The sequence below is a fragment of the Ornithodoros turicata genome, chromosome 6 (assembly GCF_037126465.1).
Source record: "Ornithodoros turicata isolate Travis chromosome 6, ASM3712646v1, whole genome shotgun sequence".
NCBI lineage: Eukaryota > Metazoa > Arthropoda > Arachnida > Ixodida > Argasidae > Ornithodoros > Ornithodoros turicata.
The window spans coordinates 14812423-14836767 of record NC_088206.1 but is presented as its reverse complement, the minus strand read 5'-3'; the positions used below and the strand labels follow the sequence as shown (position 1 = coordinate 14836767).

Genomic DNA, 24345 nt, shown 5'->3' with positions numbered 1-24345 from the left:
CGGCGGCCGCTGATTTGAATGCGCGGAGAGAAAATCCCAGGGCCAACAGGTTCCCTCGCTGACCTCTTTTCAACCGAGGAGGGAATTTCCTGCCACAACATAAAGCAACCGCGCTGACAGCTCGGCCATTACACGCGTTTCACGTCGCTTTTAATCTGCTTTTCAACGTCAAGGCGGTAGCAGACGAGAGAAAGCGCTGACGCTGCCTTCGTTGGTTTCGGTTTTTCTTTCACGGTCTTTCTCGTTTAGCGATTTAGGAGGTTATGCAGCGGTCAACTCGACTAGGCTGCAGTAGACTCGAGCAACTCGAGAGTCGACTCTTGGTGGACAAAAATACAACGGCGCTACTCCCATTCTAAAAGCGAGGATTCAACACTAGAGATGCTCGAGAGAGACGACTCCCAGCGACTCTCCTCTCGATGCGGGTCGCTGGAGTCGGTGACGTACGACGATTCTCATACCTCACGACTGCGACTCGCGGGCCAGTCGAGTAGCATCAATCTCAGTGTTGTCGTGATAAGTCCAAAAAACATATAGCTGCTTGTCGTCCTCTTCTCCTCCTACGCCGCTAGCAACTGAGAGTATTCGAAATCATTATATATATATATATCTCTTTATCTTTAACTCATTATATCTTTTCACTTGAAAAAGAACGGTCCACCGTTCGAAACGTCGTGTCTGTGTAATTTCAAAATGAATTAAATGAAGTCATCTGAAAATATTCCTTTGGTGGTGCTCTGTGCGAACTTATTTCTTCTGTGTATTAATACGGCGCCGTCTGAATCTTCAAGACCTTCAAGAATGTATATATATATATATATATATATAAGAATTTGCGTAGCGCCCACCGAAACATAACGTCCCTCGAATGCCCGACATAAAATTTGTATTTTCCTATTGCTCTCACATATCAAATAATTGAAACCGCAGGAAACTAACAGGCCGGTTTCACGTCAGTTCAGGCAGGGAGGTCCCATCGACCTCCTGGATTTTCATTATTTTTTTTTTTTTTATATAGAAGCTCATCGTACATGATGATCAACAGCGGTAAAATTAATAATTTCTACGGAATAGTTTTCGTGCAAAAAAAAAAAGAAGAAATCGAGAAAATCCGGCCCTGAATGTTTCAGTTCTGCCGTGTTTGCACGGGTATATCTTCCGACTTTTAAAAGATATTGTATTGAAATTTTTTTAATGCTTTAATGTGCCAGCAGTCCGAGCGCAAATTTTAAGGCGCAGGTGCAACGCTCTGTGGCGAACATGCTCTCTCGCGCAGTTTTGTTCCAACTTCGACGTCTGATTTTTCTGCCTATAGATGTCCCTCATTAGCATACTTGGTATCAGTTCACTCAGCTTTTAATGCTCTTTCATCTGATATATCTATCGTGCGTATACCTCCTACAGGTATCTGCTGAAACAGGCAGATGTTTAGGCATATTTCGAAAAAACAAGGACTTTGCGCGTCAGTTTCTCGAAAAGGCCCCGTTTGATTTCATTTACCAGGACATGGCCCGATGTTAGTCCTTTCATATGACGTAACAAAATTCTGCTTCAAAAGGCGTACACTGGCGATTAGCGCGTTAAAACGCGGTCCTACTCAGCGTGCGTACGTGTCAGAGCTCGGCTGCCGGTACCGCGAGATGGTGGGCCTCCTGTCGATGTCGTACAAAAACGGGACAACTTTGTGTAATCAAAAGTGGTAGTTTATGTCGATATATCTACAAGACTGCGAAAGCGGAAGCAGTATTTTGCATTGACAGAGACAAATGATTTCACTCAGTGTCTATGAAAACGTCACTTTTCTGCATTCAGTGTGCACGGTACGAGCTATGACTGTTTCTCGGCCTCGACTTTACGATGACTTGCTTTGCCACGCATACGAACCTTGTATGCCACTGGTGCCGGCCATGGTGCATCTTACTGGCCTATTTACCAGTTTCATAGGAAGAAAACAGGGTATTAAAAATGACTTCTGTGCTACTTTAAAGGGGACTGTCACATTCGTTCCAGTCGATTATGAAACTATAGTGTCATTTTATCCCTCTTGGCCCACCCACCACGGTATCGAAAATCCCACGCAAAATAACGACGTAGTTTGACTATTATTCGGCGGAATACATGACAACAGCAGCCGCCGGATGTTGAGAGTATTCCGGAAATCCCTCTCTGGAAAAATGAGGAAGTCTCACTCCCTGAGAACCAATGAGGGCGCGACCTTGAGAAAAGTAACGTCGCGGGCGTCTGGACGCCGCCCTCTCACTCCTCCGCTTAGGAAGTGACGTCACTCTGCCGGAGGATCCGCAGCTCCGGCAGCGGCACTGATAATTCAAATTCGGTTATTTAATATCTAAGCACTTGTCTCCATATTTTCTTTTCATGTTCAATCCAATCCACTTGTCGGACGAAAAAATTAGTCAAGTAGATTCTAGCCGAACATAGTGGTATCGGATGCGATCGTATCCGATCAGGTCCGCCAAACTCACCTCGGAAAAGCATGCAACGAAGAAGGCCGCCACTATACCCCACTGTTGCCGTTCCGGATCACTTCAGCGCGCTAAGTTTAGCGGCAAAATTTTTTTGTTGTTTCTGCGAATGAATCTAGTCTTTATATGTCCAAATAAAACGCGTATAACAACTTTCTGTGTCGTGTTTCACTTTTTGGTCCCGTTTTTAAACGTGTTGAGCGATCGGAAAGATCTAGTGCACGGCTGCGTGCATCACATAGCGTACCTGTCGTACCAGGCGCCGCAGGCGCAGTCGTCCATTTCTCCTTCGGTGACTTGACCTGGCTTGGATTGTGCTTCAACTGGATCTTTAGCGCGCTACAATCAAACGCAAGCCAACGTCTGGTAACAATGGGGTATCTAAGGGCGGCCTCCGGCATTGCACGCATCCTTGGCCGGTAACCCAGCTGTTCAGCATCGGCCGACAATGTACTTTCAGCTTTTCAATGTTTTTGTTTGTAACAAGTTGTTTGGTTTCTTTCTACGAAAAACAAGAAACTTGTTCTTCTAGTCCTCTAGGGTGGCCTGGCGTGGCTGTCCCACTGTGGGGATTAATTAATAGGGGGGTTGGTACATAATCCTCGTTAGAGGAGCATGGAAAGGAAATTTTGTATGGCTGAAAACCGTTTTTAATTTGAAAGTCATTCTCGTAAAATATCGGCTGAACACTGTTTTGTTGTTTGTTTGTATTCGATTTATAAAATCGCTTCCGTGACGGGAGGCTCGCGCGCTCCAGCCACAAGCCACTCCCCACTGACTGTGACGTCAAACGTTAAACGTGCTCTCATTTACTACGGAAAATTCGTCTGCTTCGGACATGGCATGCTCCTTGTTGACAGCGGTTCATGTTTGAGGCATAAAACAGAGGTGCAAACGAACAACAAAACATTACGCTCATAATGGTAACGCGATCGTGTGTCTTGTAATCATTGTTTTTGTTTATTATATACGTCTCCAACTAACGAAAAGTGCCAGCGTCTCACATGAGGCGATACGCGGGGTGGCGAATGCAACAACTCAGGGAAAAGAGGCGCTGACGCCAGGAATCGAACCTGGGTCTTCTGATTTCCGGTCAGACATGCAGGGTGGCGGTTCGTGCTGTTCGCGAAGCGATGCAACATGACGCGGCTCACCTCGTATTCGTTCCTGCAAAACAAGACAAACAAAGTGCGTTCTTTCTGTTTGCAACTTCTTGAACTAGTTCAACGATCGCAACTTCCACTCGCACTGCACCTGCACGTCCCCATTCCCTTTTGGAGGAGTGCTGACCTCAATCCACATGCGAGTTCCCGATTTCGTTGCACTGCGTGTCTTCGCCGTGCAACCGAAAAGAATCGAAGAAAGTTCACTGGCGGCAGATTGATCAGATGATCAATGTTTCCGACGCCATGTTCTGTAAAAAAAAAAAAGAAAAAAAAGAAAGGCAGCCGTTTCTGATGCGCATGCGTCTCTCGGCAGAACAACGCGCGCGAAAGGAGCCCGCCGTCACCGTCAGATCGCAGCCGAGGTCACTTGCGAGCCCTAGGAGTGGACGCAACGTACAACGTCACATCGTGACGGAGGTGCCCGTCATCTCTCACGTGTCTTCCACAAGAGTAGGAGAGAGCTCTCCGCACTCGTGAGAATCAATCGACTGCTGCGCGCGATATTATTCTGCTGCGCTCATATTTCTTGCGTGAAAACGTTTAGTGATCGGACATTCCATCACGATCAAAAACTTTTTTCTTTCTTTCTCGGTCTTAGACTGCTGCTTTAAATGTGTTCGCCACAAGCAAAGGACTGTGGGGAGTCTAATACAATGGCGACACCTCTCCCTGCACCACGCCTGACTACATCGTGCCGGCCAATGGCAGTACTGCAGGTGGTATGACTTAATGTGTGTGCGTATGTGATTGGTGGCATCCACTATACCACGTGATGCTGTGACGACATGGCGCAGCGACGTTATTTGATTTCTGCTGAACTTGCTATGATCACCGTCTATGACGTAAAATCTCCCACGAAGAGGCGGCATAGGAGGTACTGCTGAGGACTGGCGACCTGATGACTGCAGGTGTCGCCTTTTCAATAGGTCTCTGCTCTTCATGACCATGCAGATGACAGTGGCTGTATCACCCATATTTGGGCAATCGGGTTATGGTCGGGTCTTGGTTACAGTCAGCGTTTTGAATTCTGCTTGTATATTCCATTCAAGACTGTCTTCTGCCCCTTTTGCGACTTTCCATGATTCCCACCATGGAAACCTAGCTCTCGAAAACAGTTCTTCGGAGTTATTACACCATATCCAGCTTAGGCTCTGCTCTGTAAAGGGCAAGCATCAGTGCTCGAAGCTCACCCTGATTGGACACCTGTAATGAGCGTCATTCATCAGCTTTCAATTTGTTCAGGGTAAATTACGTAACAGGTAACCGAAGTGCAAGCGACATCAGAGATTCATAGAATCCACGCTCTTTTATCGTCCGCATTTATTTTCACAGTGCAATGAATTATTGACACTTATAAATACACTACATCCTGAGGGGGTTCTCTTTCTGGATTTTGTATTGTAATGATTCAACACGCCCAGTGACAATTCCAAAAGAGCGTCGAGCTCGTTTCGCATCATCCACCGGCTGTACTTGCATTTTGATAACAAAGCTTGGGAATAAAAGAAGCACATTCAAAACAGGAAGACTACATTTCGTTAATGAAAACTGTGCCATGGTCGTTAACAGGTTCGGGAAACAACGGATGGCCACAACAGAGTCACTCGGAATCTGGAAAGGAATTCCTCAAAGGTTCTAAATCAGTATTTCGTTGCCGCGCCAACGGGCGAAGACGAAAGCTGCATAAAATCGGTAGCGGTGCCCAAGATGCTACGTGCTAACAACATCGAGGGTACGCTTGAATGGATATGACAACAGAAAACAAAGGTAAAACAGCATCACATACATACTACTACAGCACGTTTGTAAACGAAATGACAAAAAATACGTGTCTGGGATATATTACATTAAAACGGCAGAAGACGGTAGTAAGATAACCGGGCTTACTCCACACCAACCTGCAACAATGCTCGCTGTGCAAACAGCAACCAAAACGGGTGATACAGATATGTGAACAGTCCAAGATTGCATTCTGCGTGTCTCACTGTGGACAGAGAAGATTTTTCTCTACTCACATTTATATGCAGAAAATTTCAGAACAGGAGAAATCCTTATTTCCAGAGTGCATTCTGTACAATGCTTTCACAGATTCATTGTATTGTTCCAGAGGTTGCTCTGTACTGAATGAGACAGCTCATATGCACACATAGTGAATACTACTACAACATGAAATTATACCAATTGATACCTTGGATTCTGTTCAGTGCCAGAATGAAGTACAATATCAACCATGACCGTCTGATTGTTGTACTGTTGCTACTGGTGAGACATCTAATCTAGTATGACAGGAAGAGACAGAATGTAACATAGCCAGATAAAGGATAAAAGCTATTTTGTTTGTTATCTACAGAGGAGACCCGAGTGTGTTGTGGAAGCAGAAACAAGAATGTGGCTCTTTCACAGTGACAATATGCAATGAAAATGACATCCAACGGAGGAGGAGGGGAAAACACAGACATAGTATTCCTCTGTGCATGTGGAACATGAAACATGCATCTCTCCACAGAACACCGTGCACAAACTGCAAACGATGGGCATAGAACAAAACTGGTTACCGCTAAGGTAGCTTATCTCGTGTATGCTCCCATCCTGATATGCGCAAACCGTAATTTTCCTTTGCATACGTCAAGCTCGTGACCCCGCACCATATTTTTACTCTCGGACTAGTTAGATCAATCTATTATGCCAGCCAGTGCTTTCTGCTCAAGCACCACAATCGGTCACGTGACCGCTCGAAAACGTGGACACTGTTGCTGTTCACGACGGCTGATGCTCGGTGACCTCGGCGGATAGAAAAACATCAACGTTTATCCAAAAATGGTGGTCAGCTCAGCCAGTGTAGTACCTAGCTATATATCTTTATGAAGTGCCAACACAATCGTTATACTCTTATATAATCTTTTCAAATGTTCCAAACATCACAAGTATGATGCCTCTAAGAGTCACTACGTGTTGCTCACATAGTGTACGATCATTTGCGGGACATTGTAAATAAAATGTCTCCTTGCTTTTGAAATGTTAAGTGTATGCTCTTTATGAAGAACTTGCATCTTATTTTATTTTCATTATTCTCTGCATAATATCAAGCACACTGGGTGTGCTCAGGCTGTGAATTCAGACTTGGAGTGACCAGAACATGCAGGCAGCACAGAACCATGACCCATTAAAGAGGACCTGTGCACAATAGGCCAGATTTTAAAAGCAAGATCGCTGTGTCAGCTGCCCACCAAGACATATCCCCTGGACATTTTGCTTTGAGTATGCATGACTCTTGCCACCAATCACCTTTTTTTTTCAATAAAAAAAAGGAATCTCAGGTATTACAAAGGTTACATGTAATAGAACAGTGCAAAAGGAAACTGGCTTTTCTTTCGTTGCGGTCATCGGCACAGAAACCTGAACACACCCACTCTGTGAATATTACATGCTGTCATTTCAAAGTATGTATGTATATATACCTAATGGGGATAATTCTCAACACAGACATTTGGTTTGGGTACCAACATTCAACAACATTCACACAAACGCACACTCATCCATGGCATCGACATCACTTTTGTGTTGAGCCCTGGTGATTGACACAGTGAACACACACTCCAGAAAAAATTACTGAGCTGATGAGCTCTCTACGGTCAGACGAAACCCAGTGTTAACAACAGACTCAGTGGTATGCAAAGGGCCTGGATGGTACCAATGCTGCTGCAGCTGAGAATTCTGGTAGCATTGCTTTAGCTTCTTAAACATTACACATAAAAGAAGGCTGCAGCAACACACACAGTGCGACAAAAACCAACAAGGTAATAAAAGTATGAACAAATAATAAGGTTAAAATCAGTAAAACAAGGTGCATGGACCCAACAGACAATACTGCACTCATTAAAAAGTGGTTTTATTATGCCTGTACTAGTAGGACCCCTTATCCCTCTGCAGTACCTAGCACAGTATCTACACACAGGTGCTCAATGTAAATGTAATCAGTCAGTGTGTACTATGTTACCTGTTGTGTTTATGTTATGTCAGTCGTGAAGCTTAACTATCTTACTCTAACAATACAACGAGTTTCTTCTTTCCATCCTGCCACCATACAGCAGCTTTAGTTCACAGAAGCGAGACATTTTTGTGCCTGCTTTTACAAAACTGTGCTGTTGCGGAATTATTGTATTTCTGTATATCAGATGTCGGAACTTTCGTCAATTTCCAAATTTAACATTAAAAACTACTCTCCGCTGTCAATACTGTCATTTACTTCAGTTGCCCAGGAACCACAGTCTCTGCAAAACTGTTGCTCTAGGAGGCACATGTATATTAAATTTTAATAGTGGTGAAAGAACAAAACTGTGCGTTATGCTTCAAAATCGTGTGGCAGAATAATGTAGCAGCTTTTAGACTACTACAGCACTACGCAAGCACTCAAACACGAGGCTTAGCAGGTGGTATTGGCCACATGTAGATTCTCATGTCTTTCTCGATTTATTGACAAAAAGCAGCATCAAGTGGCAATTCTTACATGAATGTTTAGTCGTTCAATGTATAGTATAGCTTCCAAGCTCAATTTTTTTTATGCAATTTAGTTTCATTACAAACTCCATACTTTTTTCCCTCGGGAAGCCCTGTGTATTTCTTGAGCATTTCGAGAAATACTTTAACAAAAGACACGATTTTAGGTACAAATTGAAAAAGGTGTTACCTCTAAATGCAGTGAAAGGATTCCACACATGGACGGGACATAACCCAAGAAATCAAAAATGATTCGCACAAGGAGGACACTTTATGAAAAAAAAAAAAAAGAACTCAACTGCAACAGCATAGACACCCCACTTTTCCCAACTTTTGTCTCGACGCTTCAAATGCCCCCCCAAAAAAACGGAGGTGGGGCAAAAGAGCGCTGTCGCATTGAGAAGGAAAAAGAGCACTTTGCCACTGAACGGCAGGAGCAATGTGTATTGTTGGCAGCGGAAGCTATTCCTGGGGGATAGGGCAACTGACGACTAGGCGAGGACTGAGGGGCTGGTTTGACGTCTGCAGGGTCTGCCAGCCCCATCATCGAAGGTCTGCAGCGTTGGCTTTGGAGCCAAACACTTGCACGATCTGCTCCTCGTATTGGTCAATGTTGCGCATCATGATCTCCTTGCATGGTCCCAAGAGACGCTCAAATGCAGAAACATCCAAGCCTGGAAAAGCAACCATCGTGTGCGTCAGACATAGCGCATGTGCTTATCGTGGAAAGGTGGACAAAGATAGGTGTTGTTCCCAGGATTTTTTCCAAAAAAGGGGGGGGGGGGCTTTTTAGACTACTACAGCACTACGCAAGCACTCATACACACGAGGCTTAGCAGGTGGTATTGGCCACATGTAGATTATTTTAACTTTTACGATTTATTGACAAAAAGCAGCAAAAAGGTGGGGGGGGGGGGCAAAGTGCTTCCAGGAGGAGGGCAAGAGTGCAAACCCCACCCCCATCACACCTTTTCTGGAGGAGGACGTTGTGCACTGTGTGGGTGTTCAAAGGTTCCTATCATGACATCTGATAAAAATCATTGCGACCTATGACTAAAGAGCGCATTATTTTCACGAGCGACCTTGGTGTTCCGGGAGGGGGGGCACGCCCCCCCCCCTTGCCCCCTCTCGGTACGCCTACGGTGTGTCACGATAGGTGGTTCAAAATTTTAGTTAGTCCAGGTTTTGTCTTTCCTTCCAAAACTGCACGGCATACATATGTGGCCTACTCAGACCTAACATAATTTGAACAGCCAGTGCCAGCCTTAATGAGCTCGCAAAGCTAATCTCAATCAATAAAAGTGTGTCAGTGCATTAAATTAGAAAGTTTATAGACCAAAGCCTCGAAATCTCAATGTGACGTGCCTTGTATACATAGAAATGTTAAGGGAAGTGCCTCACGAAGAGAGCTGCCGATATTTCGAACAGAGACTGTTCTTCTTCTGGAAGCTGTTCCTGTACTTTACAGTTAAATCCAATAAAACTCGTTTGTAGTAGTAAATGTACTTTGCAATGGAACGGGGTAAATCCGGCATGCGCTTTGTTTATGGCAAAAAGAAACAAACAAAAAACATTAGGTTGACTTGGCAAATTTTGGAGCTCAATTCAGAAAACTCAGTTTCTTATGAATTGAAAGTAAGAAAGAGTGCTTTGAATTAGCGGCAAAAGCTCCCTCAAGATAAATACCGCTGCCCGCATAATTTTCGGACACCTTGATTTTTAAAGTAACATTTTATTGCAAGTTATGGAGAAGCACCCTGTATGTACGTGCCTTAGACCTGCACTAAGCACAGACGTGGAAATGAAATAATTGCAGATATGGCAAGCAAGAACAAGAAACTGTAACCTACATGCCAACTTCACAGTTCCCACAGCATATGCTGTAGCAGCACGGGGCTTGTTTGTCAGTAGCGCTAGCTCTGAAAATTGCACAAAATTTCACAGTTTACATCAGCTCAAGCAAACGTTTTTGTGCTTCAGAAATGCCAGTCACATGTTTCTGTGCGGTCCCATAAGACATTTCACGTTTCTGTGTTAGCTGACAGACCTGACTTCATTGGAATAGTACACCTTTCAGATAGTTGAAGAATGTAGAGGGTTGGGTCAAAGTTCACTTGGCTTGGCAGAAGTAACAACAAAATTATAAATAGACCCTGAAGTTCTCGGGTTTTATATTTTTCCAAATTCGGGGGGTAGAAATCGGGTCAATAAATTGATGCCGAAAATTCGTGCAAATTCGGGCAGAAAAATTACCATCAGACTAAGTTCGGGGAGAAATTGGGCATTATTGTAGAATAAACGTTCCCTATACCGTTTATCCAGAGTGCCCGAAGTAAGGGGCAGTCGCATATTTTGTGAGAAACTAGTATGTCGATGCCTTGAGGTGCCTAGCGTAGGTGCAGTTTTGCAGGTAGAAATCGGGTTTAACCCTAGATAGGTGAACCTCAATTCGGGGTGCAAATTCGGGGAAAAATCGGGTTTAACCCTAAAACATCAGGGTCTAATTATAAAACACTGAAGCTTTCCTGTAATGGTTACAAGCTTTCATGCAGTCCAATGCATTTGCAATGCAAGACCACTGCATTTCGTCAGGTACCTGACAAAATGCAGTTCACTGCATGAAAGCTTATAACCTTTAAAGGAAAGCTTCAGTGCTTTATAATTTTGTTGTTACCTTTCAGATAGCTAAGAAATACATAGTGCATGCTAGAGCACTGCATAGGCTGTATTTTTAGGCCCAGGCCAGGCCCGAGCCCGGTCGTAGCGCGATAAATTTATAGGCCGCCCGGCCTGGCCCACTGTATCATGCTGTAAAATTTGACCGTGGCTAAGGGAGGGGTAGCAAGGCCTTGAGCCTGACCTAGGCCTGGCAATGTACGGGCCCAAGCCTGGCCCAGGCCCATAATGGAGAAAGCCAAACCCAGCCCAGGCCCACAAAAGAAAGCTTTACCCGGCCCATGGGCCGGGCTCAGTTTTTCGGGTAAGCTCGAGCCCGTGCAGTGCTCTAGTGCATGCATGTCTAAACACAAAAAAATATACTGCCAACAATACCAAATTATATGACAAAATATTGTTGGAAATTTTTATAAATGTTTAAATAGTGTTGGCCGTACCTCCAAAATAGTCTCCTTTAGTGAGCCGTGACACTTCTGCTTCATGTCCACCCTGCAGTAATAAGACATTATTTTAACAAATGTCTGTTACTCAATGATGCATTCGAATCAATACGTATTCAAATGGTTATTTATGGGCAACTTGGATAGGGAAACATGTTTGCAAGCCATTCCGAGGTAGCGTGTACACACATAGACAACTGACACAAGAAGAAATCTGCCAGCAAGCACTTTTTCATGCTACTTTGCAACTGTTGAGTTCTCTCTGGCAATTGACCAATGGGAGGGCGGCAAAATAAATGCAATGGCAGCTTGAGCAAACCAAAAAGCTAGATTCAGAACAGTCATTCTTCACAGTAATAATCGCATCTGTGCCAAATGTTGAGTAGTACCGAATGTAGAATTCAGTGTACCAAATCGTGCATGTTCTCAGAATGCCACTAACCCATAAATTATCGGATGTAGGAACCCTGAATGATTGGTGGGTCAACAGAGAGTTTGAACTAATGGATATTCAACACGTATTAATTTGGTACACTGTTGTTAAGACCATGCAGTTGCTCGTGGGCACCACCACAAAAAGGATAGGATATCTTTACAGATGTGTTTTTTTTTTTATCCTCGTATCTAATCATATGTACTTCCTTTGGTTTTGAAACTTTGGTTTTGGTATTGCTTATGATCAATTAGAAGGCAGTTTTTTACAAATTGCTGATGTTCATTATGCAGATGTCGTCGACTGAAGCATCCTCTAGTGTAGTGTTTCCCAAACCTTTCCAGTACATGACCCCTTTGAGTACTACCAAACCTACCATGACCCCCCACCTTTACAATCCTTCCAAAAACTTGTGCGGATGCATTTACATTGTAATTTATTTAAAAGACATTAACCACAGAGAGAGCTACCAAACAACAAGGATTATAACAAGGATTAGTTTTAACAAGGATTGATTTAATCATGTATTTTAATGAGGAGGATGTATTCGCTTTCTCGATACAAGCAAATCAATACGTTGGTCTGTGTAGCTCAAGGCGCATCGCATGTCTGCTTGGACCATCCACGACCCCTAGAAAACGGCTCATGACCCATTTGGGGGTCATGACCCGCAGTTTGAGAAACGCTGCTCTAGTGGGAGCTTTCTCCGATTGGTGTCACAGAGATCAGCCCTCTTTCGAAACTGTCTACAGTTGCAACTACAGACTTTTTCTTCTGCATGCTGTCGTCTGTAAGTGGCACTTAATTAGAAACCCAGCTCAAGCATCCGTGTAATGGTTCAAAATTCAAAATGGTTCAAACTAGTGCATGTGGAACTGACCACAGTACTGTAGCCGGTCTGGTTCACTAAGTGTGGTTACTCAATACTGGACAATCGGTAACCATAAGATACTAAAAACTCAAGACAAACGTACATCTTTTTTAACTGTTATTCTAACGGTGCCATCTTCTATAAAGTACATTCCATCAGCATCGTCACCCTGAAAAAGCAACACGATAAATATGGTTTTAGGAATCCACGTGAACACATTGTCAGTGCAAACACAATGAAACCAGGAGAAGACACAAAATGTAGGCTAGCTGGTGAAGCATGACAGAAACTAAACCCAGTGACAGAGAATCTTTTATGTCATCTATGTGTGTTCCTCCATCTGGGGCTTTTGTTTCTGCCACAGAAATCAGTTTTAAAGACCAGATAAGTGTCTCACACCTTCAACAGTATGTTAAGTTGTATAAAATTTGAAATTATGTCAGATAAGTGTAAAAGGCTATAGCATTTACATGCATGAATGTATGCCTGCAATCGAAGTTTCATACACCGCTCCATGTTATTTACCCATTTCTGCTAACTGCATGTGTTGACCTTTGTTGTTATTTGTTCACTTTGCTCCCGTAAAAGCAATGCTTATAACGAACTGAAAACCCACCTGCTTGATAATTACTTGTCCGTTGGTAAATGATCTGGGCATGAGAGCATCACAGAGGTTCATGCGTTCATAGTGCTGGAAGATCACAAGAAAAAAAGGAAGTTTGGCAATGTAGCTCAGGTATATAAGCAATAGCTGCTGTGCTTACATTTAGTGACTTGAGCATTGGCACTTTCTCTAATAGATTCTCATACTCCTTCCTCTTCTTGAAGGCACTCTTCAGAACAATTCTTCGAAATGTTTGACGGTTCTGTGAGGAGGATTGCGAAGAAGATTAATATACACACTCCATACTAGATTTACATAATCTTCTGCAGTACCAGCTATTACCTTTCACTGCAAAGTACTCGAATTTACAGCTGAACAGCATTAATTGAAAGTGAGGACTCGGTGACAAGTTAATGTGGTTTGTCTACTTTGATATTTTCAAAAGCACAGCATGAAACATGAAACACCATGCATATCTGAAAGTAACTTTATTATTATTATTATTAATGAATGTGAAATTTTTGTCCAGGTCTTCATTTCCTATGTGTTGATTACCTCTTATGCTTGAGAAGGGGCGATCATAATACCCAATGTCATTCCTTCCTTGTCATTGCTAGAATGCATCCAAGTAAGTGTTTTTTTTTTCTTTGCTAATTCTTCAGCGCAACGAAGACTTTGTGCTATGCATGTGCACAGGCAGTTTTGTATGGTTTATGGACAATATTTGTATGATGCATTGATAGGGCCTTGTGTTTTTGTGTTTTATGTTTTTTTGAAAATTGGGGGTAAAAATCGGGTTTATTTCAGGAGCCGTAAAACAGGGTAAGTCGGGCGACGGACAGTAAAGCTAATTTTTGGGTGAAAAAAAGAAGAAGAGCTTCTTGCATTTTAGATGAATACAAGATGTGGCATAGCCAGAAAGGCGGGGGGGTTTAGGGGGTCAACCCTTCGCCCCAACACACAAAATCGTACCTTTGGTAGTACATTTGGGAGAGGGAAACGAGGGGAAACCCTCCTCTCCCACATAAAGTCCCCATAGAGCCCCTCCCAAAATATTTTTTTTTAGCATTCTCCACTGCCCATATTGGTGGTTGTATTGGCACTATGCCAAGTTACTTTTTAGGCTTTTCCAGGTTTTACCCGAAGTGACGATGGAGTAAATGGAGGGGTAAAAAGGGGTTTAACTGGGTTTCACCATAAAACTCAGGGCCCTATGTATTGACAGCAATGTATTGGCTGATATTGTATGGCATGTGTGCATGTGTTAAAGTCAGTCCACAGGGGCCTCGTCGAGCAGAATCTGTGCTGCTTTTCTGCCACCCCCAGCATCATGCATCCCCACTATCCAAATGAGGAAGAAACTGAATTGAATGTCACAATTGCTAACCATAGCCCAGAGAGAGCCTTCAGTGACTGCTGTAATCGTTGCAGCCCTTGGCATGTTGTACATCAGAGCCAGCTCTCCAAAGCTCCCAGTGTTATCGTACTTCCCAACAAGCTTGTCCTGTTCTCTGTCTGTTGATACGAAGATGTTGTATACACCACTGAAAAGGCAGAAAAAGCGTCGCACTCAATTACACTGCTCATGGCAAGTTGAGATGAGGCTGGCAACTATGATATGTGGAATGGCAAGTTTGACGACCTCATCTCCTGTGTCTCTTACTATATCCCGCTATCTCATTTCAGTAGATCTCTGAAACACTTAAAGGTGTATACAGAGGGCCATCCAAAAGAATTTCAGGTTAAGACGTCTGATGAAACTGTGTGTGTCATTTTACCGAATAGCGCGAAAGGTTTTGATGTGTGCAATTTGTTTCCCAGAAAAAAAATCACATAAACATGGCTCCGCACGTTCACCCTTAACTCGCCACTCCGGGTATAACGAGGAGGAGGAGGTATGATGCCATATCACCGATGACGGTACAAGGAGAACTCGTTCTGGTTCGCCGGCCAGTGGGGGTCAGTGCCACCGTAAACCAGTTTTGCCAGTTCTCCCGGAGAATTGGGGATAGAAGGAGTGGCCGAATCATGACCGAGCCAATAGCAATGCTTTTTCAGAACCCCGAACAGCCGAGTAGCAGACGACAGCAGAGTAGCAGACATTTCTCTGGACCAATCAGCGAGTGTTCTCCTTGTATTGTCAGCGCGAGGTTCCAGGCAGATCACAGGCTGGTACTGCTCTTCACCGCCGTTGCACACGGTCGCTTTTTGAGGCGTACTTTAAATTCAATTTCTGCGATAATTATGACTCTGGTGTGAATTACTTCGCATGGTGCATCTTACTGGCCTACTTAACAGTTTTATAGGAAGAAAACAAGTTGTTAAAAACGACTTCTGTGCTACTTTAAAGGATCATGGAGGTGATTTTTAAAAACGTTTTAATAATTTTTTGCTTCACTATGTCCCGCAACAAATAAAATGAGCTCCTGTGAAAGAACGCTGAGTGCAGGTGACCTACAGAGCGCGTGTGTAAGGTCTATGTTCTGCATACCTTTAAAAAAATTTCCATTCGTGATGTGTAGTATTTATATGTATTATATATATATAGGTTGAGGTAAAAAGATTATCAAACGGCCACGAAGTTTTACAGAAGTTGCAGAAAAAGACACGGAAACATATTTTACGGAAGTTACGAACACTAGTTCATTATGTAGGGAGACGTTAAAAAGTAAAATGGGCAAGGGGTCGGCGTTTCGACAGTGGCACTGTCCTCATCAGGACTGTCCTGCCGAAGCCACTTGCCCCGAACATTGATGCGCGCGTCAGTGTTCGGGGGCGTTTTTATTCCAAGAAAAATACTGCGTACAGAGAATTTTTTTGTGTTAGTTGTCATGTCAAGTTACATCCTTTCGTAATTCGCCAGAAACAGAAAATCTTTTGGATGGCTTTCTGGGCTACTCTAAGATGCTCAGTTGCTGGGCTTTGTTTTTGATAGCATAGATGGGCGTAAAGGCAGCTAAAAGATTCCTACAGCGATGAATAAATGAAATTTGGGCACAAGTTTGCAAGTAGCTACGGTGCGAGGAATTTGCTCTAATAATGTTAATGAAAGTGAATATTCATATAATCCTTGGAGTGCAAGAAGCTACAGCCAATGCTGAGGAGAAGTTCCCCCTCAGACCTTGTTCCAGCAAACCTTGAGTTACATATTTGACAATCCCCCTGTATCCCATTAAAGGGACCATGAAATGATTTTCACAAATTCCGAGTACTCTGCAGGAAACCGTTCTCATGACCCCTCACTATCGTACACACATAGACTTTTAACCGTATTCTGTACAACGGGGGCGCAGTTATCAGACAAAAATAGCGGGGCGTGACCGCTGAATATATGCCTTCGAAGCGTCATCTCCATCCAATTCTCTCAGCCAACTGTCAACGACGAGGAAGACACACCCCGCGGGACCATGTGGGTGCATAGTTTCGGTTTGGACAACAACGACGTCGTATATCTGCTGTCGAAATCACTTGAATTATGGCGAAAGGCAAATTGTCAGCAATGGAGGAAGAGATCATGCGACACACACAGCGTCTATGGATCGTTCGGAAAATGTCACAGACGGAGGTATGTTCTGACGAAGAAGAAGTTCAAAGAGGAAAACGTGCTCCGGGAACCATGCTGGCAGTCAACGGCTATATTACATTTTTCGTAGGATTCTCCAGCCAATTCTGACGTGTCAATGTGTCAAACAACCCAGGAAAAAGTGAAAAGGCATCATTGTTTGCATTGGACATCAGCACCATCGATGCTTTGTCAACATTTCTTGCTTTTTTCATACAACACTACTTGAGTGATAAAAGTCTCTGGTCTCTGAACGTCTCTGGTTCCTCCTTCTTCAACTACTTGAGTACTGAGTAACACTATTTGAACATTGAGTAACAAGGTAGGAAATGCAACATGCGGGAATAGGGGACATGAAGGGATTGTGACAGCTTTCACATAAATAGTGATAAGCACACAATAAGCGCTGGAAGTAACGCAGCCGTATGTCGGAGGCGTCAACTACAGAAATGGCGCCGGCATAAAATTGACAAAACAGTCAAGTAAACCGAGCAAGTTCACTGCTGGTACATGAGGGCACATTGTACATTAATACAACTGTATTATTTGCCCATCAGAATCGTGTTACCTGGTTTATTCAAGTGAAGACCTAGTGACTTTAGTGTCAGGGCAACAACTCTGCAGATTACAGCCATAAAAACTAGTCCTTATCACTCATGCTGAAAGTTTTGTGCATCGAGAACTCGCGCCTGGTTTCTGTACAGCTCCCAGCTGTGCTCAAAATGACTGAAAATTTGCAAACAGTGAAAAGCTCCCTCTTGGAAGCATGCATGACATTATACAGTGATCTAAAAAGGTTTGTCTCTTGGCCCCTCACAGAGTCCTTATAAATTACTTGAGCCAAATGACATTTAAGACACGATTAATTATGTTCTGAAATAGTGCCAGGTGTACCCCTGGAAATTTTGATCTTGATACACTCTCACAGACGCCAAACCTTCCACGACCACGTTAAAAATAGCTTCACCCACCTCTGAATGACATAGAAGTTGTCCCCGTCATCTCCTTGCTTGATCACCATTTCTCCAGCTTTAACCTGTAGGAAAGCACATTTAGTACTGACACTGTTGCATCCGTTTAAACTTTTCTATTTGCTTGGGCTGTGTGAACAGTCATTTTAAAACTGAAGCAAATATGTAGAGAATAGATAGATAGATGTGAATACAAAGTGAATAATTACATAATCAAAGGAAATAGAATCAAACCATGTACACGTGCAGCATATGTGTATATGGACATACAGAATGCATACATGATATACGTATACAGATCTACGGCCTTCATTGTCTAACTTCTTGTCAAGTTGTCAGGGTTATGGGTATAGCTTCGAAAGTATTTGAGCATTACCCGGTATGAAAGAGACATACTTTTGATTTGAAATTGGAATATAGTATTCCATATTTGCTTCAGATATTGGAAAATTTATGTATGTATATTGGAAATATCAGCATAGCCCTCAGCACACAGATCATTAGTAATTGCTCTTCAGCAAGCGAGCGATCTTCCTATGCCAAATTTTTGTGATAAAAATCCGATTTTGATTGGAACGATGTGTTTTGGCATATGCTTCCAAGTTCACAAAGAAATTTAGTACCTTTGCTTGGCAGATTTTAGGGTTCAATCAACAAAAATTGCTTAATCAATGTGTGGCAAAATTTTTGATGAGTCATCTTGGAAGTCCAAAATTTTTAAGATTTAGACAACACCTTCTCATCAAACACCCTGTATTCAGGGCTTTTTTTTTTTTTTTTCAGTATTTTGTGATGCACTGGGGCAAATCCAGAACTCTTCCAGAACTCCAGAAATTTTTGGCAGGAGATGTTCCACTGACTTGGCAAATTTTAGAGTTTAATTCAGATAATGTAATTTATTCAAACTGAAAATTTAACCAGAGTGTCCATAAGTATAATTAGCACTGACGCCATATTTTTCAAACAAGTAGACTTTTAAATAGATTTTTGCGATACATTAGGTGAAGTGCCCCATAAAAAAGTCACTGGTTGAAGGATTACTTCAGAAAATGGTTCTTGAGGATACAATAATGCATTTGGCGCGTGGTAGAGTACTTCGAAGACTTGAAGCAAATATATTTTTCATACATATCATGTCTCAAAGCTTTCCTAAAGACTCTGTTACACCACCAGTAAGGGGATTTGCTTTGTCGCTCAGGTAAAGTTGCTGTTACTGACACACAGACGATTTGGCTTTCCACCGTAACGCATCCGGTGATATTTAGAAATATTATAACACTGTGAATGAAAGCTTCCTTACCTTTCTTTCGAACATTGCGTCGATTACTTCTTGCATCTGAGGCTGTATAAATGAAGAAAGACAAATAATGTTATGCATTGCTCCACGCACATTGTTGAAACAGTACTTCACCACATAACATGCTGAAGGCAAACTGCTGCGCACAACGAAAGTGCCATCACTCTCGATTTTGTGGAAAGCGCGTGAGGTAAGCCTGTTCGTGACGGTTGAAATAACTGCATAAGCATCACAAGAAGGCATACACTTCCCATTTTTAACATATTCGTGGAAAGAACAACATTTGGGATGATGATGATAGCGTGTTATGCGGTGAAGTTCCGTTTTAGGAGTGTACAGAACAATATTGTTCTCCTTCCTGTTGAAAATGGGAGGCATATGCTTTTTTGTGACATTTATCCAGTCATGTGAATTGGCTCATTCTTCGTATCATACAGATTGCTGTGTCATTCAGAGCGGTTATTGGTGCAGAGTATGTTATACAGTGAAGCCCTCCAGTGGGTATACAGTGAGTATAACTCCGGCCATAAATTTCCGAAACATAAGAACAGTGATGGGAGATCAAGTTTACCAAAAAGTGGGAGTTCACATCAGGATATCAATCAAACAAATTCTAATGTATACATATCTAAGCTTAAAATTACAGAAAAAGAGAACCTGAAATCTGCAACAAAGCAAGAAAAACAAGAATGTAAAGAAAAGAGAAAAGAACCAAGCCAGTAGGAGAAGAAGGAAGAATCTACACAACAAGATTTCATGAAGACTCTGCTAAAAATGTGTAAGCAGATATATATGTAAACCAAGGAGAAAACAAGAAATATGTGAACAGCAAGTCAGCTGTACGAAATCACATTATACACTTTAAATATTTTTAATAAATACAGCTGATTTGTCTCGCTCTTATCCCTTTGTCTGTGGTTTTGCAGAAAGTGGAATCTCCTATCTAACTCTACCTATCTCTCTATTTTTTTTTATACTTCTCGCTTTCCTGGTATACCACTTGTGGCACAGGAATTATGGGAATCTTATATCATCATCATTCCTATCTTTCATTTATCTTCTTCTGACCTTTAATTTTAATTTCATTGAACTCCCACAGGACGATGCACCATCATGATCCACTTTTACTTTATATGATTAAAATAGTAAACTTTCTTGTGACAATTAACACAACCACATAAGTGTCACAAAAATGTGCATGCCACTAGTTTTCAACAAATCGGTGGAGAGAATGATGTCGTCCGAGATTATGGTTAGCTAGCAGCATGTTATGCAGTGAAATTCTGTTTTCTTTTTGTCTGTGTATTTGCATTCATTTCCACATAAAGTGGTGTGGTGGAGCCTAGAGCAAAAGGTTCACGTTTTAAGTGTGCAGGACTGATTCGTTGCCTTCAGGCCTTCATTGTAATGAGGCTGGATTGTGGTCTGCAGTCTTCTTTGGATTTCAGTCTTCTTCAAACATCATCAAGATTAAATCTACAAGGTTAGTCTAGCAAACATTACACATTTTGATTGCATCATAAAAATAGAAGATGGGGTTTAGCCCGCTCCAGACTTTCCATACTGACAGACATTTGTCTGAAGTTTTACTGGAATTTTTTGCAAGCGTTATGGTCATGTAGAAAGAAAAAACAAAAATCGAGCAATATCACATGCCATGCATTTTCAATGGCCTATATCACCCAAACACCACCATTTTTTCTTCTGTCTGCTTTACGTTCACATCACTGCACACAGGTGGCGCTGCCTACAAACGTGCGACATGCTGACGTTATGCACTAATCCTCTTATTCTGTAAGTTGGCGCCACCTGTGTGTGGTGATATGATAGTGAAGCAGACACAAGAAAAAATTTTGGTGTTTACCTGATATAGGCCATTGGAAATGCATGGCATGTGATATTGCTCGATTTTTACTTTTTTCTCCTCATGATCATAATGCTTGCAAAAAATTCCAATAAAACATTAGACAAATCGCTAATCAGTCTGCAAAGTTCGGGGCTGGGTAAATTCAGTCTTCTATACTTTGATTATACGATTTGATTTAAATGTGTAATGATTGCTCAACTAACTCTGTATATCAAAAGCATTTCACACTTCACTATGGGAAGTCATAGTAACCGACATGATGCAGTCGTATTGAAGATATGGTGAGACTTACCAAGTCGAGAGATTTGAAGAGAAGGATATCTCGAACTGCCTGGCTCAACCGCTCCCTCTGTTCATCAGACTTTGGATGCACAACCTGAAACAATGCATCTTCCAATCTCAAATTTGTAACAGTGAACGGTGGTTGAAGTGCAAGTCAAAATTTGTGTAACTTTACAGAACAGGATGGAGGATAAAAGGAACACAATAAATTGTATATTCTCACTAAAAACAACTTTCAAAAACAAAAGCAATAAGAACACAGCCACAGTCCAACAATGTGGCTCACAGTGGTTTACCCAGAATTTCGTCTTTAAGGAGGAGGGGGTATTTACACGCTTTTGACGAAATATTGTGCAATCTCACAAAATTTTAGGGGGGTCTCCTCCAGATTTCGGAGTGGGGGGTGTTAGGGGTGTGTACTAACTAGGGGTGTGGGGGTGTTAGGCTAAGGGGTCTGAATAAATCACTAGTGGCTCATCTCAGCTGCCTCAAAGCGACACGTTCTGATCTGACAAACAAATTAAATATCTTCCTATTCAGACAAACATAAAGACATTCGGCAGATATTTATAGCAGTCCAAGTGACGTAACTGCGAAAGCAACATATAATTGACAGCGGGTATAGAAGTGGTGGCATCAAGAGCATAGCAGAAAGGCATGCAAATTCGCCTCCTTTCTGACACCCTGTCCTGAACATCACACGTGAAAACTGTTCATTGGCCGTTATCTCAAATAAACGTTGCGGTGAGTCTACCTGCTCGAGCTCGGGCCGAATCACGGGCCATGCTCGCTGATTGTCGAGATAACTTGACGCGTCGAGAAACGTAAGCGCAACGCTTACATTTCTTTTCTTTTCTCGACGCGTCAAGTTATCTCGACGATCACCGATCATAGCCTCATTGGGCTCTCTTTATCTTTATCGAATTCGGGATCGGCCGTCAGATTGGCAAGGTATTGGCAAGGTTCCCGCCGATTTAGCCCCGCACGCCGCCAATAAAGAAAAAAAAAAAGAAGAAGAAGAAGCTATGTGGACGAAGCACGTGCACTCTAAAAACAGATATGTTCAGGTTACCGCTTGTGATTCGAGGACAGAAGGGGACGTACGCCTTTTTCTAGCAATTTGGATGTATGATAATTGTCGCAAAAATGCGTAACGCCCTCCTCTTTCCTGGAACCAGAAGCGATAACCCTATCATTCGTAGCAATGGTTGGCGCACAGCGTGCTATTCGGTGAAGTTCTGTTTTTTAGTGTGTGACACCGCCGACACGAAGCCGCCTATGCACTCTTAAAAATTAACTTTACCGCATAGCACGCTCCTAGCCCACCATCACCTCGAATGATATCGTTATCTGCCCTGATTTGTTGAAAACGGGAGGCATACGCCTTCTTTGTGACACTTATGCTGTTCACAATTGCCACAAAAAAGGCGTACGCCACCAGTTTTCAACAAATCAGGGCAGATAACGATATCATTCGAGATAATGGTTGGTTAGGAGCGTGCTATGCGGTAAAGTTCATTTCTATGAGTGTGCGTTCCGAATCTGACGGTACTCCATCATGCGCCATTCGAAAAGGGAAAGAAGAAAACGCACTCACTCTACAATGAAATTCAAATAACGCCGGAAAAAGGCGCTGACGGCATTGGTTATTGGCCGTTTGATGCTAACGTGTTCGTCCATAAATGCAGCATGCCTCGGCTGATCCCCGTTGTTTACCACTCTACAACTCCACCAAGCAGCACAACATGTTGGCCAATTACTGGACCAATATTGGCTATACCGGCCCACTATCGGTCCAATCTTGGGGCGACATTGCCAATATTGGGCCTACATGTTGTGCTGCTTGGGCCATTATCGAACTATGTGGACCAGAAACCCGTACAATCCTCAGAATGATCCTGTCCCATGTCTCGAGTCCCACCGACCACCTGTAATTTCTGTAACTTCCAGCGATAGAACGCGAATGTATATCTGAACGGCTACTTTCGAAGTAGGTAACAGCAACTGCCCTACGAGGAACCATTGAAGCTTCGCCGATCTACTTTTATCCCGCAAGGCAATGGTGGCTACCTCGCGCTACTGAGTTAAAGTGCTCTTTAACCGAACTCTGTACGGGAAGGAAGGATCCAAAACGTGTAGCTCTTCACAGCTTACGTCTCTCGGGAATTGACTTGGCTTCAGACGGCAACGACTAAAAGCGAAAATATCCCCGCGGGACCATCTGGAACGTGACCTACCGCAAGACTGGCCACTGACCTACACCGAAGAGACGCACACAGGCACGTCCCGGTCCCGGAGCGCTTCCCGAGCTGTCGGCTGCAAGGAAGACGCAGCTGTTCGCCATTTTTTATGGAAATATCTATAGATCTAATAACATTAGACAGGCAAAAAAACGTAGTTTCGAGACCAGCTGAGCTACTCTGCATGAGAAATGCAGATGCTTCCATGGTGGAATGCTGCAAATGTCCGATTCTTTCTTCTTTTTTTCACGTCTCTCTTATAATAGCTCGACTGCATAATGCAAGTCCCTTATGTGCGGAAAGTATTTTCGCGTTTTCGTGCAGAAATGTATCGGAAAAGTGATGCGGGAAAGAGGTTCAAAGCACACCTCAGCTCATGCGCGTTTGTGTTCGTTCCGGGTATTTGGGAACAGTCACTTACACAGTAGATGCTACGCACTGTAAATAACGAGGCAGCAATTCAAATAAGCTAGGCTCAGCTCCGAATAAATTTGCGGATGTCTCGCTGGGAATATGCACGAATACAGCTTTTAGTAAAGCTGTATTAATTCAGCATTTGCACCTCCGAAACACCCGAAAAAGAGATCCACGAAGGAGAGAGAGCACTTCCTTCTAGAGTGTATGATTGTAGTAACAATGTCGTAAAAGCTAATTATTTCACCACCAATTCCGCAGCCTCCTTTGCAAGCAGTATATTAGCAGTCCTGTGCCACGAGTTCCATATCCAGCCGGCGTGTCCGCCAGCTGTACGGATAACTGCACCACGGTCATGCAAAGGTCGCGTACGTTGCTTGGCGTCGACAGTAAAGGTTTCATCGAGCTAAGTTGCGTTATTAATCTAACCGAGGTGCGTGCGACTGACGTTCCAAGTAGGGAGGCATCAACCGCCTTTTCTATTTTTTATTTATTTTTGTCACATTTTTGACACACCGTGCCTTTCCATGCTGCAGACAGGA

At 42.9% G+C, this 24345-nt stretch overlaps 1 protein-coding gene across 2 annotated transcripts in view; it reads right to left on the bottom strand.

Moving 5' to 3' along the window:
* Window positions 1–4951: 4951 nt before the first annotated feature.
* Window positions 4952–24345, bottom strand: part of LOC135399223 (cAMP-dependent protein kinase type II regulatory subunit-like) — a 110309-nt gene continuing 90915 nt past the window's right edge. For both annotated transcript variants that reach the window (XM_064631011.1, XM_064631012.1), the window contains exons 4-13: window positions 21160–21243; window positions 19004–19045; window positions 17704–17768; window positions 14558–14714; window positions 13331–13432; window positions 13183–13257; window positions 12670–12735; window positions 11260–11311; window positions 9997–10065; window positions 4952–8820 (exon numbers count right to left, since the gene is read on the bottom strand). In XM_064631011.1, coding sequence (XP_064487081.1) covers window positions 8690–8820; window positions 9997–10065; window positions 11260–11311; window positions 12670–12735; window positions 13183–13257; window positions 13331–13432; window positions 14558–14714; window positions 17704–17768; window positions 19004–19045; window positions 21160–21243 — 843 coding nt within the window. In that variant the 3' untranslated portion in view covers window positions 4952–8689. The remainder of the gene's footprint in view (window positions 8821–9996; window positions 10066–11259; window positions 11312–12669; window positions 12736–13182; window positions 13258–13330; window positions 13433–14557; window positions 14715–17703; window positions 17769–19003; window positions 19046–21159; window positions 21244–24345) is intronic.